Here is an 18,898-nt window from a genome sequence, read left to right on the forward strand (position 1 = left end):
GAGACATTGCCCAACAAATTGGTCACGGTGGAGATTTCTTCCTTCCTCAGCATCAGATGGTCAGTTCTCCTCATTCCATTTCTCATTGTGGCTGGGTCAGCTTCCATCCAGAGCAAACCGCATGAAACATAAATCACTGAGGTCTGGAGTCTGATGAAGTTAAACCCAGCAGAGCTTTTTAGAACTCTTGATTCAGCCTGTCTAAAAACCATGAATCATCAGACACAGCCCCTGGTTTCATCTAGGAAAGCGCCATTGGCTAAGAAGTTTTGGGAGGATTGGGAATGGTGCTGCGCTGCCCTCCTTTGGGGAGAGGGTGCACGGGGAGGGGGGAGAAGAGGTGCCTAGAAGGAAAAGGGAGAGCTGAGCAGGAGTCCAGGCCTCAGCAGAGCTGCCTGTCTCTCTGTCCTCCCCATGTCCCCAGCAGCCTTGGGACAATACTGTGCCAAGCTCCCCTGGACACCAAGTGTCAGCCCAGGGAAGGGACAGGGCTGAGCACTGCAATGAAGGAGCTGTACTGTCTGTGAACCAGGGGCTGCTTCTCGCCTCACAGAGCGACGCTTCCACAGGCAAAAAGGAGCCCAGCTTCTTCTTCAGGTCTACGTGGGTCCTCAGCTCTCAGGGGTCTCCCTTCCTCCCTGTACCCATGACCCAGGCCCCCTGCATCCTCGTGGATTATTTCAGTGTTTGCCACTCCCATGTGTCTCCCAGATGGAGGCCGCACTAATGTCCCTGGTATAGGGAGCTGCTGCCACTAAGTATGCCAGATTCCCAAGTGCTCTAAAACTGTAAAAGGAAAACCAAACAAAACCCAAACAACACAAAACAGAAACCAGGTCTTGGTTCTAGCCCCCTGTCTACACTGCACTTCTCTTGGCAACGCTGCTGAGGCCAGGCTCAAAGCGAGGGCCGTGTCTTCTGGCTGAGGCTGGGCACCACTCAGCCTCAGGCCTCCAGCTCTCACACTGTTTTGTGGAGGGAGAGCAGCTGAGGCTGGATGAGTGGCTGGATCATGGTTCTGTGGCCAGAACCCCGGGCTGGGACTCCTGGATCAGACACTAACTCTATGTGACCTTGTGCAAGTCACATGACCTCCGTGAACGTATGATTCTCATGATGGGGATTACTGTAATGAGCAACGCAGTGCAAAAAGGGCCAGGTGTGCTCATAAGGGGAGAAGCCGTGTGAGGGATCACAGTGGTGCAGCAGTTCGCCAAGTCCTCCTGTTCCCTCCCTCATTATAGACGTGCCTTTGGTGAAGTGGGGAACCAGAGAGCTGGGGCCTGGGAACTGGCCTGTCTCCTGCGCTGCTGTCATCAGGGGAAAGCCAAGTCGCCGAACACAAAGCAACAGGACATTTCACAGAAAGGGAATACTCTGAAGGCCCCACCAATGGCCCAAGTCCCCGGCTGGATAACCGCTGGTGGCCCACCCTGACCAAGGCTCTCAGTGCAGGAAGCTCCAGCTGTCTGGGCCCCCGGGGAGCTGAGTGAGGGGGTGGGGTGCAGGGCTCGGCACCCAGCTCTTGGCACCCCACCAGAGACAGCGTCAAAGATAGTGGCATGCACTCTCACTGGTCACAACCTGCTACCCTCCCTCCTGTGGCACATGCCTCCCAGGCAGGGACAAGGGCCAGGAGGACACGCCAATTGTCTGGCACTCACATCTGGCCCGGAAATGAATCTACGATAGCTGCAGGCTTGGGTCTGTGTCAAAATCCAGATGTCAGGGCCTCCCTCAGCAGCAGGACGCCTGGATTCCGGGGCCAGAGATCCACAGGCAGTGGGATCGCCTCGGCTTCCTGCTGGGTTCATAGTCCTCCCAGGGCCCTGATCAGGTGCCTCAGGCCAATCTTGCCCCTCCAAAGCCAGGGCACAGTGCCCCCATCCCCACCATTTTTTCTGTTGGTTAACATTTTTATTACCCAAGTATAACAGGCACGAATATTTAATGGAACTCAGGAAAGAGTGGCAAAACTGTCCTAACTTTATTTTTCTAAATCCGAGAGAATTGCTAGAAGCTCTCCGGCCGGAATTGATCCCGTCCACCCTCCATGAACATTCCCAGAGCATGCCACGTCCCCCCTCAATGTGAATAGGGCACAGACCTCCATCATTCCCCCCATAGGAGGAAGCCCCCGTCTCTCTTCCAAGTCTGGGCACTTTCATGGAATGCAACTCCCCTGGGGAGCAACCCAGCTCATTCTCTCAATGGGGCTAGTACTTGTTAAAGGCCTCGGCCCTCAGGCAGCCCCCAAAACACTAAAGGTTGTTACCCCAGAATGGGAGCCTGGCCACACTGTCTGTGCAGAGAAGGGAGATCATCTCTTCATTTTATCGCTTGTGCATCTGCTCCCACAAACAACTGCAGAATAATCTCTGCACTAAATTATTCAGACATTTTCCTGCCATATGTGCAAATACCATTCTGTAGTTTGCTTTTTTCCCTCAGACCTCTTTCTAATCAGTAAGTATAGATCCACTTCATCATTCTCAGTGGTCGCCTAGTACTTCATTGTTTGGATGATCCTCATTTTACTTAGCACAGTCCCCCACTGATGGTGGCGTCTAGGTTTTCAGTGTTACGAGGAATGGCAGGGTGAACACTGCTGCACGCAACAAACACTCCCTCCCGCGCTTCTCCCTCAGGGCCGATGGGATAATCAGGAAGCCTGAGTTTGGAAAACCTAAGGGGGAGCAGGTGAAAGGAGTCTGCCAGAGCTTGGAGGGGACTGACAGAAGAGGGAGATGGCAAAGCCACAGCATCTCAGCCTGCCCCACCAGGTAGAGCTTTAGCAGATTATCCTGTGATGCTCAAGGCCTTCCTGGGAAAGGAGGGGGGAAGGCAGGGGTGATCCTGCTATTTTTACAAATGAAGACTCAGATAAAATGACTTTCTTCAAGGCAGTATGAAGGGTGAGCCTCAGGGACAAGGGGAAACCCAAGACCACGGCACTTCCTTCTGGCGGGAGAGACCAGAGGTGGATTCATAAAACAGACGAGCAAACTGAGGCTCAGAGAGGGGAGTGGACTTGCCCAGAGTGACACAGCAAATGGGAAAGCGGAGGGCCAGACATAATGACCATTGTTTGTATGGCTTCTTCCTGGCCCTCTTCCCGGGCCCCCTCCCTGGTGACCTGGCACACAACTTGCACAAGGGCAGCTGTCTCGGCAATGCCACGGTCCTCTGGTTTCTGGTCCATTGAGCCTATCACTTCACATGACATCCACACACCGCCGGTTCCTCTGCCTCCCAAGCTGGGTATAGGTCCTGGAGCCCAGATGAAGGCAGCAGCCACGTTCCCTGCCCAGGGACTGTGCCAGAGAAGGAAACGAGGCTTGTCTGGCACAACCGGCTCAGCCAGGCAAACCTCATTTCCTTTCTGATGGGGGAAGAAGTTCCAGTTCTAAGAAGAAATTGGCCTCTAGGAATGTCCGAACTCCCACCTCCTGGAAGAAACAGGAGGAGAGTGTGTCTGGGAGTGTGGTGGAGACTTGGCAACCTAGAACTCAGTCATCTTCTCATTTCCTCAACCTCTCCCCCATCCTTCCCACACACAGCTTCCCTCTGTCACCAGCAGCAAATGCTCCTGCCTGGGGAGGTTTTACTCATATATCAATACCTGCATGGGCACCCACCCGCCTGGGCACCACAGCCCTGCTTCCAAAGGACATTAGTGATTAGGCATCCAGGTCACATTCTCCCATGGAAAAGAGATACTATACTGGGTGGGGGGGGGTCTGGTGTCCACCAAATCCTCACCCACGGCTACTGGGCTCTGCCTGGCTCAGACTTGGTTTGGTTCTCAGGTGAAGTGGGAGACTAAGGGCACTTCTCAAGGAAATGGCAACCCCAAGAGCCTGGCCCTGGCCCCCTTCCTCCCTGGCACCTTGGAGCCCACCAAGGCGGGGTTCAAGCCCCCCTCCATCACCAAGGCCGCCAGTCCAAACACCTTCACTCAGGGGAGGCAGGAAGGGGTGAGGAAGCAGCACTGGTGAGGTCCTGGGTGTCTCCAGAAGAGGAGCGGTCACTTGCCCTGAGATCCACTCACCCATCTGCCACAGACACGTGCCCTAGAAGAGGAAAAAAGGAAGATCCCCAGAACACCTGGTGTGTGCATGTGTATATGTGGGTAATGTGTGCACAGCAGTCTCTATGTATATCTCAGCACGTGTGTTCACCTGCACTTTAAAAAATTTAACAAATATTTGTAACATGTATAATGCTTATTATGAGCCAGTCTGAGTGCTTTATAAGATTAACTCACTTGACAATCCTATGAAAGAAGTACTGTTATCCCCATTACACAGATGAACAAAGCGAGGCACAGAGAGGCTAAATCACTCACTCAAGGTCGTGGAACTAGGAAGAAGGAGCAATAGGATTTGAACCCGAGCATTCTGGCCTCTCCTAGGCACATGTCAGCATATATGCATCTGCGTGGATATGTGCATCTCTGGGGAGGGAAGGGTGCCCCACTTAACCCAGACCTTACAGTTTGGAAAGCCCTGTAAGGCAGCACTTTGTCCAAAGGAGTCTCCTGGCTGGAAAGTCAGATCTGAGTACTAGCCACCTCTGCTCAAGCCTGAGGCCACTAGGGCTCCTTCCAGCAGTCACAGGGATGGGTGGAGACAGCCAGATGGCCCTGGTGGGGCTACAAGGGGCTGCCCTTCCTGCTCTGTTTCCAACCGGTCCCACAAGCACAGCTCCATCCCAGCAGGGCCTGCAGCCCCCTCAGCCTGGACGGCGGGAGTGACCTCTCCTACACACTGGCTTCCTCCGGCCCATTTCTTCCAGATGCCAATTCAATCGAAGCAGCATGTCAGAGGCTGCTGATGCCTGACCCCAGGGGCGCTGCAGAGGAGGAGCAGGTGGTGCCCAGGGTACTTACTGTCTCAAGTCCTTGGGTCACAGCTAAGACCTTTGAGAGCGTCTGGTTAAATTTCCTGGGGCTGACAAGAAAGCTTATTTATCTAAGCTACCCTGTGAATACCTTGTGTAAATGGCTCTGAGAACTATCTCAGAACCATGCTGGCATTGGTGGAAAACAGCAGAATGTGGCCAGAGAACTGCTAGGGAAACTTCTACTCTGAAGTGGCACCAGCTGCTGCATAGTGAGTACCTGTGAGGTGTCAGTCACTGTTTCAGACACATCATCCCTTTTAAGCCTCAAAAAGTCTCTACGTGTTATTACTCCCATTTTACAGATATGAATATGAGGCTCAGATGGGGAAACGGCTGATCCCAGTGAGGTGCGTGCACCCTGTGTGATCCCAGGCAGGGCCGTGGAGCGTGGCCAGGTGAGGCGCCACCTCCTCCCCCCACCCAATCCCCCAGCCTCCCACATGAGGCAGGCACAGGAGGCAGACCTCTGCTTTCCTCACATCCTCCCAGCAGGCAGCCCCAGTCACTGCCCTCCAGCTCTGGGAGAACCCAAACCCCTTACGTCAGAAGAGAAACCACCTGCCGTTACAAAGATAGGGTCATTTATTCACGTTATATTACTGGCTTTTAAAGGCAAAAATACAGTTCTGTTTTGAACACCAAGGTCAGACATTCCCCCACTTACAATGGTAAATACATACATTTGCATACACGGGAAATTGAGATACACAGCACAACAGGTCTCTAGGACAGGGACGCTCCCCTCCCAGCTGTGTGGGGTGGACGCTCCCCTCCCAGCCGTGTGGGGTGCCCCACATCCAGCCCTCAGGTCAGCAGAGACCCTGCCCAGGCTGAGTCAGCACCAGCATTTCCTTTACCCTCTTATGCCACCTCTGCCCTCCGATCTTTCCCAAAGGCCACTTTACAGGGTGACCAGCAACAGAATGGACAGAAATAGAGAAAGTCACAGCACATGACAACTTCATGGTGACAATTTCCAGGTGAAGGAAATGGTCCCTGAACCCTCAGCCCTGAACTCCCCAGTGAGGAAACAGGACCTGCAGCACCTCATGAACCAGGCAAGGTCCAGGCCTAACCCTGGGACCCCATTAGCGCACCGGAAGATCAGCAAATGGGGAAGAGGTGCAGCAGGATTTCCCTTGGTCCTGAGAATGAACCACATACTTGACTATTACAATGGAACATGAAAGAAAATGCAATAGGAAAACAAAAAAGGAAAAAAAGTCAGAATTTTGTTTTAAGAGTAAAGTAAGTAACAAAGAGGTTACCACCCAGGATATTTGTCTCCTTTCTTCTAAGGCACTTTGGAAAAGTCAGGATCTGGGGATAGAAAAAGAGGCCTTCATTCTTTGCACTTCCCAAAACTCCCTGTCAGTACATTCCTGGCTTTATCAACATCACTGTTAAGGAGTGGGGAACTGACAGAAGGAATACTCTTTGCATAGCCCAGCTGCTTCTGCAGTGGAAAATAATTTGTAACCAATACAAAGGCTTCTGGAAAAAGAACCACATTAGCATCTGAGATGCTCAAAGTGATAAAGGCACAGGTTCAGACTGGGGCCAGCCATCAGCTCAGCCTCTACACTGAGGGCTGGTTTCCAGGCTGCCACCAGCTGTAAGGTCCACTCTGGGGTTAGAAAGCTGAATTTTAAGCCCTCAGCCCAGGCTGGACCCAGCAAGGGCACCCAGTGGCAGGAACTGCCTTGTGCATCTCAACCCAGGCAGGCTAAAACCTCTGGCAGCAGAGGTGGGCTTGGGGAAGATACCGCTGTGGGTCAGCCTCCCAGAAGTGGGAGCACCTGCTAAAAACCTGAGGGGGAATGGGAGGCTTTAGGCACCAGAGTGGTCGTGGGGGACTGTGGGTGGTTTCAGCCGAACTTCTTTCTAGATCTCTAATGAAAAGGCACATTCACGCTGGAGAATGAATGTTTGACCCTGAGCGCCACAGGCCAGTTTTAGGGAACAGGCAAGAGGAAAAGGAACAAAAAGGGGGAGGGAGGGAAGAGAGAGGCAGCAGAAGGGAGGAAGGAGAAAGAGGAAGGAGAACCGGTCCTGCAAGGTGGGCCAGGCAGCGTGGCCATCAGAGCCCAGGAGGCAGCACCCAGGGGCCAGAGGGAGGCTTCCTCCTCCTGCCTTGGCTAAGGGCCAGTGAACAACCTCACGGCTGTCATTTACAGCTCCACAGCTTAGGGCCCTAGCGGGAGGTCTTGGGGTCAGTCTGAGGAGGTGAGGGTTCCCTCAGCCCTGCCCACCGGGGGGAGGGAAGGGAGGTGGAGAGGTCAGCCAGGCAGGCCGAGGCTTCTGTCTCCCCCAGGAGTCCAGCTCAGTAGTGCTGATGTGGAGGCCTAGCTCTCATCAAGGGGTCCAAAGATGACTCTGCTCTTCAGAAAACCTGGCCTGCCAGCTACATCAGAGGCCCATGCGTGGCCACTATAGCATACATCATTTTTTCCCTTAAAAAATGCTCAGTCCCCTCCCCACATTTAAAACACCACAATAAAAATACATGGGAAATTCAAGTTTATATAGCATGCTCAGAAAAATAAATTGCCACGACTAAACACTATGCAATTCTGGATCAACACAAAATCAAGCTAGCTCGTAATTAGAACCTGATTTGTTCTTTCTTTAAAATACTACAAACTGCTATTTAAAAAAAGGATGTACATTCAGAAATCAGACAATCTGGAGAAAGGCCACTGAATGTGATAACACCCAAGGCTTTTGCTCTGGTGGCTAAAGTCGCCTTGGAATTTACACGTTAGCAGGGTGAAAGGTCCAAGGCTCAAGTTTTAAAATTCTTTTGCTAAGGAAAGACACACACACACACACACAGTGATTGTAACAGTTGCATACCACGGAAAGAGGGTGGGGAGAAGGGGGTAAAATGAGAATGGTTGAAATCGTGTGTTTTTCTGTTATAATGTGACACCGAAAAAACATCACACCAATCCAATTTCAGCAGCACTCTCCAATTTTCATAAAGTAATAATACCTCAATTTAAAGCAAAATCCTTACCTATATCACAACAAATTAGCAGTTTTTCGCAGGGAATGAGTCCCACAGTCACCAAATTTGGGGCTGTGTATAGCTCTGATTCTTTGGGGTGACACTGTGAACATGTTGAGAACCCCCCAAAGGCTGACAGTTGCTATGCTTACATACACCTCGTGGGGCTAAGAAGTCACATGCCGAGCCAAGTTGGGGGCAAAATATCCCACTCGTCCTGGTCGTCTGGAAAGGCGTCTGAATGAGGAGCCGAGAGGGTCTATCACTCTGATTGGTAAGAATGAGAGGGACCAGCCCAGCAGATTGGCAGAGACACACAGCAGAGGTCCCTGGCCATTTTCAGGTCTCTTATCATTGCACCAAAATGCTAGCTCGGTGTCCCGATGTCCACTGTGATTTTGGTATACAACGGGTATCTCTGCACGTCCAACACCAGGTAGGTGAGTGTGTTCAAACCGTCAGAGAGCATTGTCTCCTTTGTGTGTGCAATTCGGTCGAACCTACAAGGAACAAACGGGCAAAGGGTTGAAGCCAAAACAAAAATCTTAAAAAAAAAAAAAAAACTTTAAACATTTGTACTTTTTGGCCCCTCCTCCCCACTTCTACTCCAATCCTGTCCCGTGGATTGAACCCTCAAGGCATGAAGCCCATTCCAGAGCTTCATTCCTACAGCCTGCCCCACCTGAAAGGGGAAAGAAGGAAACACACACAAGGGAGAGAATAAAACACAGAACACACCTCTGAGGATTAGGTTCATTTTTCTTGTCTCTTGAGTGGCGGATCATCCGACACTTGCCGATCACTGCACTTGGGCGAGATACAGACATGCCTTTAAAAGCTAATCTGTAAGGCGTAAAGAGACAAGTCGTCATCACAGAGCTTCCATAAGTCTCGGGTCCCACAGTCCCAGCTGCAAGACTCTTGTCCTGTCCAGCTGTTCTCACCCAGCCCACACCCCAGCCCAGTGTACAGGCATTGCTTAAAACTCACACGCCTTTCCCATAACATTTTACCACTGGGTCTAGATCGTGTTGGTGACCACCCTGTGCCAAGCACTGGGGGTGTCTGCCCTCACGGACTTTATAACGTGGGTGTGCTTAGAACACAGGGCCATCGGTGCCAGTACGGAGGGGACGAGGGAAGGGTGGCGATGCGCGCGACAGAGGGAGAAGCAACCGACTCTACCTGAACAAGACTAGGCACAGCCAAATCTTGAAGATGAGTGGCTGCTCTTGCCAGAGCATTTCGGGCAGTCAGGACAGCACAGGCAAAGGCAGGGAGGCGAGAGCAAGCACAGTGCCCTCAGGGAGTACCACAAGCTTCTGGGGACTGGTGAACAGGGTCTGGGGTAGGAAGTGGCCGGAGATGAAGCCGGAAGGAAGGGCAAAGATGACATCATGGAGGCCTTCTTAGAGCTTTTAGCATCCCCAAGAACAGTGCCAGTGTCGGACAGGGACATAACACAGTCATCCCTCGGTATCCGCGGGGGACTGGTTCCAGGACAACACCCCCCCTTCACAGTGGATGCTCAAGTCCCTTATATAAAATGGTGTAGCATTTGCATATAACCTATGCACATCCTCACCCTCCCATATACTTTTCTTTAAGCCTTATTTATTTATTTAATTTTTATTGGGGTATCGCTCCCATCTACTTTAAATCACCTCTAGATTACTTACAATACCTAACACAGGGACTTATCTGGTGGCGCAGTGGTTAAGAATCTGCCTGGCAATGCAGGGGACACGGGTTTGAGCCCTGGTCCGGGAAGATCCCACGTGCCGCGGAGCAACTAAGCCCGTGCGCCACAACTACCGAGCCTGCACCCTAGAGCCCGTGAGCCACAACTACTGAGCCCACGTGCCACAACTACTGAAGTCTGCGCACCTAGAGCCTGTGCTCCACAACAAGAGAAGCCACCGCAATGAGGAGCCCGTGCACCACAACCAAGAGTAGCTCCTGCTCACTGCAACTAGAGAAAGCCGGCGTGCGGCAACGAAGACCCAACGCAGCCAAAAATAAATTAATTAATTAAAAATAAAACCTAATACTATGTAAATGATACGTAGCTATTTGTAAATACGATGTAAATGTTATGCGAATAGTCGCCCGTGCACAACAAAGTCAAGTTTTGCTTTTTAGAGCTTTCTGGAATCTTTTCTCCCAAATATTTTCGATCGAAGGTTGGTTGAATCTGTGGATGTGGAATCCGCAGATATGGAGAGGTGACTGTATACAGTGTTTCCCAAAGGTTTTGGGCCAAAGGGAAGTCTCTCTGATAAGCAGTATCAGAATGGAGAGCTGGGAACAAGACTAGAGGCAGCCAGAACGGGGTGCAAGATTCTGTGTAGGTTCTGGGGGAGAAAGGAATGAGGACCAAAACCAAAGCCTTGACAGCAGGAATACAAAAGTAAGCTAAGAGGCAGGAATGGCCGGTCCTAGATGACTTCAAGGTTCCCAGCCTGGCCTCCCTCAGTGCTGAACTAGTGCCTGGCACACAGCCAGTCGGTACACAGTAGGAGTTAGGTTCCTTATCTTTCAGGAAAGCTGCTCCAGGGGGAGGAGCAAGATAGGGGTAGGGGATTAAGAGGTAGAACCTACTATGTATGAAATAAATAAGCTACAAGGATATACTGTACAGCACAGGGAATATAGCCAATATTTTATAGGAACTATACATGGAGTTTAACCTTTAAAAATTGTGAATCAGGGGATTCCCTGGTGGCGCAGTGGTTGAGAGTCCGCCTGCCGATGCAGGGGACACGGGTTCGTGCCCCGGTCCGGGAAGATCCCACATGCCGTGGAGCGGCTGGGCCCGTGAGCCATGGCCGCTGAGCCTGCGCATCCGGAGCCTGCGCTCCGCAACGGGAGAGGCCACAACAGTGAGAGGCCCGCGTACCGGAAAAAAAAAAAATTGTGAATCACTATGGTACACCTGAAACATATACACTGTACATCAACTATACCTCAACTTAAAAAATAAAAAAAATTGAAAAAGAGAAGAAAGCTCCCCCACAGACCACTCATCTTCTAGTCCCTCCACCCTCGGAAGTCCGTCCTCGGGGCTCGCTCCTGCCAGCCTTCCTGATCACTCAGGTCTGTGCATCACAGCAGCCCTGTACACCATCATACGGGCCCAGCTGCCAGGTGTGGTGCTGTGAAAGCAGGTTTGTTTCTGTCTGGACTCCCTGCTCAGGGCTTCAGTGTCCTCCTCACTGGGCCTTCCTGGCCCAGTTCTCTGCATACTGATAACAAATCTGGACACTCTAAAACGTTTTCTTCAAGGCCTGTATTAAAGACTTGGGTTGATGTCAAGTTCCCACACGAAGCTAACCTTAAATGACTTTGGGTGCTGCTCTGACAGACACCTTCCGTTAATTATCCAATTAACGTACTCCAATTCAGAAAGGCACTAGAGTGTATTCTGATATCAAACTCAGTGACAAGTTCAGACTGGCTCCCAGAGGGAGCAGGTGCTTTCTGCCTGCAGCCAGCAGGGCTGGAAATTCCATTGCCGGGCAGAAGTGAGCAGGATGTGGATTCAAATGCCACGGACAAATGGCTTTTTACCATCTGTGACGCCAACTCACATGATAAAGGTTTACCAGCTTACAAAGAGGCCCAGGGTGTGGACGGCCACACAGCACGAGTCAAAAGTAAATTCACCTCTTCACAGGGTTCTTATTTTACATTTTCCAAAAGGGTAATGCCAAAATCACAGAAGCTCCTTTTCCTAAAGACACTTTTTCAATTTATTTTGGCTGCGTTGGGTTTTCATTGCTGGGCGTGAGCTTTCTCTAATTGCGGAGAGCGGGGGCTACTCTTCGTTGCGGTGCGCAGGCTTCTCATTGCGGTGGCTTCTCTTGTTGTGGAGCACGGGCTCTAGGCATGCGGGCTTCAGTAGTTGTGGCTCGCAGGCTCTAGAGCGCAGGCTCAATAGTTGTGGCGCACGGGCTTAGTTGCTCTGCGACATGTGGGATCTTCCCGAACCAAGGCTCGAACCTGTGTTCCCTGCATTGGCAGGCGGATTTTTTTTTTTTTTTTTATCCCCTGCATCGGCAGGCGGACTCTCAACCACTGCGCCACCAGGGAAGCCCGGCAGGCAGATTCTTAACCACTGCGCCACCAGGGAAGTCCCACCTAAAGACACTCTTTATCACCTATAGCACCTATAGCAGGGCACACCTAAGAATTTGGGCTTGGTGGGAACTGCATTCCTCCTGAGGGTCAATCCTTGCAGAATAACCAAGCACTGGTAGAGAGACCAGAAGTGAAGGGAGACACGGAAGAAAGAGATCTAATTCGTGACCATTACCTGTTAAAAATGTCATCATCTTCACCTCCCCAGCCCCAGTAGTTATTAGGAAATCCATTGATGGTGAGAAACTGTTGTTTACTTAGAGCAGAGACACCTCCAAAATACTGCACATAAGGTAGGCTGGGGGAAAAAAACAAAAACCAAAACACACACACACACACACACACACACACACACACACACACACACACACGACCAGTGGTTAGTAAGTTTTGACTTTTTGAAATAAAGCTTGTTCAAAATATAAACACTTGTAAAGTTATTTTTATTCTCTGGAACTTTTAAATTAGGGATTTATGCGGGTTCTCCTTGTTTGTTTTGTTTTCAGATCAGACTCAAGATTATCTTAGAGAAGACACAGATACCAGAAAGTAGAATCTTGCTCTTTCTAAGAACATTGTGTTGCCCCTGTGGTTATCTAGAAAATCAGTCTGTGACAAGAACATAAGCCCAGTTCTGTTGCACCACTCAGGAACCTGCTTCCCATGTGTCTTGCTTGTTCCTGCACAGGAAATCCTTGTCCAGAAGGTCCTAGAAACTGCAACTGCTTTAGAGTCTCCTGTGCCCACCCTGCCAACCCCCCCTTTCCACCCCCAGCCCATCTACAGTCTAGCTTTCATTCTTCCAGAGATATACTGGCTTCAACACTGACCCCAACAGTCAAGACAGCATTTCTGAAAATTTGCTAAAATAAAATTTTCTTGGAAAATTCTACCATATCCTGACTTAGCAAAATGTATAATGGTGAATCTATTTTGACACATTTTCAAGGAGTAGGGCATCTGGGCTCTCATCCTTCCAAACCTTTTTGTATTTCAATATTTTAGTGGTTATGAATTGGGGACTCCTGAGGGATGCAGAGGAAGAACTGACGAGACATGTTAAGAACGTGGACATGCCTAGAGGCCAAGCAAAAGCCTTCCTGTGGGTCTTTTAAAGCTTGCGGTTTTGTGACAACCCTGTGTGCAGCTCCAAACCACACTTGGGCTCTTACTGTAATCCAAAGAGACCAAAACCCATCACACAAATGAAGGAAAACTCTAACTCAGACTTTGAGGGGGAAGTCAGCCAAACCATATAGAACATATGAAAAAAAGATGCAATTATTATTTTCAAATATGTTCCGGAATTCTGACTGTAAGCATACACAAGCAAAGATCCCTGGGAGCCTGCTTTAACAAATCAAAAATAATCTACTTGTAAATAGGTGTCATCATTTAAGTGCCAAGTCATCCCCCTTTGGCATACCGCACATTACAGTCTGCACTTGTAATGTGAGGGTTTGAACCAGAGGTAGCCAGGCCATTAAGGCTTCTTCATAATCAGTGTTCTTATAGAAATGGACTCTTAGCCACTTCAAGGGGGAAGTATATGCTATTTTGACAATATTTGGTTTTCCTGTCTCTGCTGCTTTCTCTTACCTACCTGCCTCGTCTCCCAAGCCTAACTAGTTCTGGGTAAAACAAACACGATGCTGTGGTAAAGAATTAGGTAAGCACCACCACGCTTCAAGGGAGGACTCAGAAGAGCTGGTGTATCTCAAAGGGAAGGAGATACACAAACAGGGAGGGAGAGAGGGAAGATAGGAGGGTACAGAGTGCCGTTTGTAGTCAAATTTCCCCCCTTTAAGGCAGTAAGTTTATGGTCTGAATGCCTTTAATTTGGAGGAAGGACTTCAGAGCATCCCTACATTCATCTCACAGCTCTCATGCTCCCAGCAAGGGAGGACAGAAAGGAACAATGAGAATAAATGAGTCTGAAAGAAGTTGTTGTATCTACACCAACACGGGTACCCGCAGCGCAGCTTCCCAGAGCTCCCATGTTGACTCAGAACAGGGAGGGAGAGCTCAGGGTTCTCAACTGAGAGGTGGCTTAAAACAATTTTGTGTTGATACAAACGTGGCTAAATTACGGAACAAAACGCAAATTTCTTTTTTAAGATTAAAAAAAAAAAGGACTACCAGGCTATTTTCCACCTGTGACAATGTGCTTTAGATAACACTGCTGCTCCTGGGGACAGGCTTCAGCCAGCTTCCTCACAAGGGGCATTTTGGTGGAGAAGTTTGAGCCCCAGTGTTTGAGCAGAAGCCTGTGCTTTGCAGGGACACAGAACCATGTTCCTTCTTAAAGTGCCAAGGAACATCTACTGAAGTATCCAAGCCCAAGAATTTACTGGGGGAAGATGATTCCAATTTGTTTCCCAAACTGTGTGGGGAAGGGGAGAGAAGAAAGTGAGGTAATACAGCTGCTGTTTGGAGCCTAAAGACGAACACCATCCCAAATATAAAAACTCTTCTTGCCTGGATGTGCAGAGGTATGGGTGTTTCTGGACTCCATTTTCCTCCTTAAATAATAACTGACTATGGGCTTAATTCTCAGAGGAGGCGTTCTCCTCCAGAGCCTACGAGGCACTCCTCCTGGGCTGGAGGAATTGCGTTCCCTAGTTGTCACATAAGAGACAAATATGTTTTCTGCAGATTCCGGTGAACATCTCTTACCTAAATCCAAACTTATCCATTGCTACAGAAATGTGCCGTGGCTGTGAAAAACACCTGTAGGTGTTATGGTCGTTCATTGGAATGAGGTCCACGTCACTAAACACAAAGCAGTTGTAGCCATAGTCCTTCAGGGCCTCTTTAAAGCCAACGTTGAGGAGCTTCGCACGGTTGAACATGGATTCTCCAGCCTGGTGCAGAAACAAAAAAAGTGGTATCAGATGCTATAAGGCCTTTGAGCAGAACGCTCATGGGGACTGGTGACTTGTCCACTCCACGTGGTCATTAGACCATTCTTGGGCCTCATTTTCTGCCCTCACTTTACAACTCAATACCGAATGGCATTCCCTGAATCAGCAATCCCACTTCTAGGAGTTATCCTGTAGGACTTGCAAGTGTGCAAATGACAGGTGAACGTGTTCACTCTGTTCATCACACGTTCACCAACACAAAAGATTGCAAGCAATGACGTAAGCATGACCAGGAAACTGCTTAAATAAACCATGGTACAGCCATACAATGGAATAGAGCTGTTTACAAAAAATAAGGAGGCTCTAAAAGGAAATGATCATCAAGATGGTATTGTTAGGTGAAAGGCATTTAAAGATACATGTCATTTATTCATATAGTATATATAAGCTAATTGTGGGTCACTCAGGTACCTGGTGACCATGGGACTTTTTCACTTCTACCTGCTTTGTGTGGTTGACTATGGTTTGATCACCACATTGTGTGCCTTCCAGGTGTTTGTCACTAAACTAGGTACCAGGGAAATACGGCAAACCCAAATCAATCTCTGCCCTCGCAGTGCTCAAAGTGCAGAGTGGGGGGCAGTGTGATCCTCGGCACGATAGACACAGTGTGTATGAGCGAGGAGGACACCTGCTTCAGGGTGCCAACCATCGGGTCCCCCAGAATCAAGTGTGTTGGTGCAAAGGTACTTCACATTTTATTTACTTCTCTAATTTCCAGTCTCCCCCCACTAGAACATAAGGTCAATGAAGGCTGGAATTTTTTACTTTTTATTCACCCACTGCCTAGAATACTGCCTGGCATATAATAAGATCTCAGTAAATAACCACTGGATGGATGGATGGATGGATGGATGGATGGATGGATGGATGGATGGATAAGTAGACCAAAGATGGACTTCAACATACAATGGCAGATGGCAATCCTTTTGGGAGACTCCGACCTAAGGGGCCCCTCAGGGTCACCACCATGGGTCTGTGCTCTTACCAATTACCAATTCCCATGACCCCAGGTTAGTAAGGATAGTAACAGCATTGACACAGCCACCCTTACACTTAGTTCACAAGCCCTTCCATACCCATGCTCTCATCCTGGCCAGAATTCTCCCAATGTTGCCATGAAGAAACTAAGGCCACATAAATGACACAGCTGGTGCTGGAGCCCAACACCCTGGAATCCTCACTGAGTGCTCGTTCCCAATATCTCTTGGGATCAACAAGATCAGGGCCCTCTACTTTGGGGAAAAAATGTGCCCCAGAAGGGCCTGCAGTAGCTATACAGCCTCAAAGGTAGAATGCTGAATATCCTCTCCCCAGGACTCCACCAGGCTGCCTGTGTGAGTACGGAGAGCACAGACAGTGCCACAGCCCCCTGTCTCAGGAGGGCGACTCAGGGAAACAAACCACTTGAGAAAGACAAGTACCAGAAAGTCAGAAAAAGCAGCCCAGAAGAGTAAATGAAACATCTTACACAAGAGCTCCTTTCTTCAGTCCGTGACAAAGCTTTCTCACCATGTGTGGTAAAGGGAGAAGGCTGTGCCCTGTGGCACTCAGGGTGTTCTCTGGCTGCCTCACCAGTTAAGAATCATTTAGAATTCTGCCTTCAGCTAACTCTGTGTAAGTCATGAGGTCAAAAAAAAAAACAGCCAAAGTTTAGGAAGTGCATATGAAGAATATGAAGTTGTTGGAATTATTACAATAACACATTGCTAATATTCTCTGGGGGAGATGATACACCAGGCACAGGTAAGTACTTTTCAAGCATGGTGCATCACTTAATCATCTCAACAGTCTTGTAACAACCTTCACCCCAAATCAGATTAACTTCATGCCTCCCGCACCCTTCTACCTCCCAGTGATGGGAGAGAGGCCTGTACCATCTTCCTCCTCCTGCCCCATAAAGACCCTAAAAGAGATAGCGTTCTCTAACACTGTGAGATAAAATTCAGCCCCACTGAACATTTTTCCAACAAGTGAAAAGGCAATATTCCAACAAAGCCTTTTCCCAGCTGTGTAGTAGGCCCCCAAGGGTGGCTGCCCAACGCTCCCTTCTCTTGGTCCACTCCCCAATAACAGGAGCAGGGTGTTGGTGGCCATGTCTGAACCACAGGACCTGGCCTACTGGCCACGACTGTTTGATCTAAGCAGATGCCTGAATGAGACTACACTAAGCATTCTCCTCTCTCAGGAACCAGAAACATGAAACTATGAGTGGGCACCTCTGGTGCCAAACCCCAAGACCAGTGGAAGCCTGGAAGAGAAACCCAAGGAGCAGACCTGTTCTACCCCTTTCCACGTGTGTGGCGTAACAACTCCTTCAACTCAATAAGGTGCCGCAGTGTCTGGCCCACACTTACAACTAGTGAGGCAGTTTTCCAAAATACCCAAAACTATACATCATTCCTCCCATCCTCCCTCTCAGCCTAGCCTCACCTGTGTGATCCTGGGAGCTGGAAAGGGCAGGGTACACTTTTGCAGGTGTACCTACCAGGGCCCCTAGGAACACCAGAGCAGCAGAATGGTAGATTAGGAAAGTAAGTGTGTGTGTGTGTGTGTGTGTGTGTGTGTGTGTGTGTGTGTGTGTGTGTTTCTCTTCCTCCCCTGGGATTATAGAAAAGTCAGTTCTAGGCTTCTTTGGATGAAATGGTACAACACCTTGGGTAACTTCCCGGATAAGAAAGGCCCTGGGCAGTCTGCCAATCACCACGAATAACCCGAGGTTCTCGTTCCTCTCCAGGGAATAGGAAGACACCCAGCTCTCATTCCTGCCCCTCTTCATCGGGCACGTTCATCCAGTGCATCCACTCCTTTATGCACTCAGGGAAACACTGGTCAAGCACCTACTGTCTGGCAAAGCCAAATACACAATTGTGAGAGACACATGCACTCTTATCCTAGGAATGCCAGCTTCTTCACTTATTAGCTATATGACTTTGGGACTAGGCCTCCATTTCCTCATTTGGGCACAGAGATGAAAACAGATGAGTTGTGTTCAAAGGGACAATGCACGAAAAGGCTTTAGCACACTGCCTGGCAATGAACGAATGGCAGCTACTCTCATTATCACAGGAGTAGGTTTTCCCATCCATCTTGAACAGTCAGCCCTTTTCAGATCCAACCTGGAGACTCCTCCTTCTCTCATGTTTGTATGTGTCCCTCCTAATCAGCTTCAAGATTCCTCCCAAATCCTGCTTCTCTGATGGAGGAAGGGGTTTTTAAAAACGATTAAGGCTCAAGTGAGTTAGCCTGTGGCTCATATGATCAGGACCTCTATAGCAGTAGAAAAAAGTCAGAGAGACCTTGAGAGATGTGTGATAAGCTTGGGAAGTCATACTCAGCATAGAGAAGTTGGTGCACTGGGAGCAGATGTCCCTCTGAAAGGCCGAGCTTTTTAAGTGCAGGCTTCATCTTACACTGATAGACAAGAGTTAGTTATACTTATCCATTCCTTCTAGGAATGGCCCCGCTTAACAGAGGGAGAGAACAGGGAGAAAGAAGAAAGGCCAAAAAACAATATGACATTCCCACAGCTGGACAGGGCAACTATCTCACTGACCAAAGCACGCAGAAAAGCCTGTAAACTGTTTATGACAGGGCATACAATCCTGACAGTGGGTGTATCAGTCAAGCGAAGCCAACAACGATCAATCCAGAGAGGACAGAAGCCTGGGCCTGGTCAGGCGTGCTGGCCTGGGGTAGAGGGAGGAGACGTGAGGTGGGAAGCCTGGCAGGGTCTACACCCTTAGACACTTCACGCAGCAAACCCAGTGCCCTTCTGGCAGATCTGGGCGGCAGGGACAAATGTCTTAAAAAGCATCAGATGGGGCTTCCCTGTTGGCACAGTGGTTAAGAATCTGCCTGCCAGTGCAGGGGACAGGGGTTCGAGCCCTGGTCTGGGAAGATCCACATGCCACGGAGC

At 49.5% G+C, this 18,898-nt stretch overlaps 1 protein-coding gene across 1 annotated transcript in view; it reads right to left on the reverse strand.

Annotated features, from left to right (window-relative positions):
• Window positions 1-5,469: 5,469 nt before the first annotated feature.
• The window catches only part of B4GALT1 (beta-1,4-galactosyltransferase 1), a 49,931-nt gene continuing 36,502 nt past the window's right edge, over window positions 5,470-18,898 (reverse strand). Inside the window, exons 3-6 of the mRNA XM_024753792.1 lie at window positions 14,732-14,919; window positions 12,231-12,353; window positions 8,654-8,758; window positions 5,470-8,415 (exon numbers count right to left, since the gene is read on the reverse strand). Coding sequence (XP_024609560.1) covers window positions 8,283-8,415; window positions 8,654-8,758; window positions 12,231-12,353; window positions 14,732-14,919 — 549 coding nt within the window. The 3' untranslated portion in view covers window positions 5,470-8,282. The remainder of the gene's footprint in view (window positions 8,416-8,653; window positions 8,759-12,230; window positions 12,354-14,731; window positions 14,920-18,898) is intronic.

This window comes from Neophocaena asiaeorientalis, unplaced genomic scaffold, assembly GCF_003031525.2.
Source record: "Neophocaena asiaeorientalis asiaeorientalis breed wild unplaced genomic scaffold, Neophocaena_asiaeorientalis_V1.1 scaffold220, whole genome shotgun sequence".
Taxonomy (NCBI): Eukaryota; Metazoa; Chordata; class Mammalia; order Artiodactyla; family Phocoenidae; genus Neophocaena; species Neophocaena asiaeorientalis.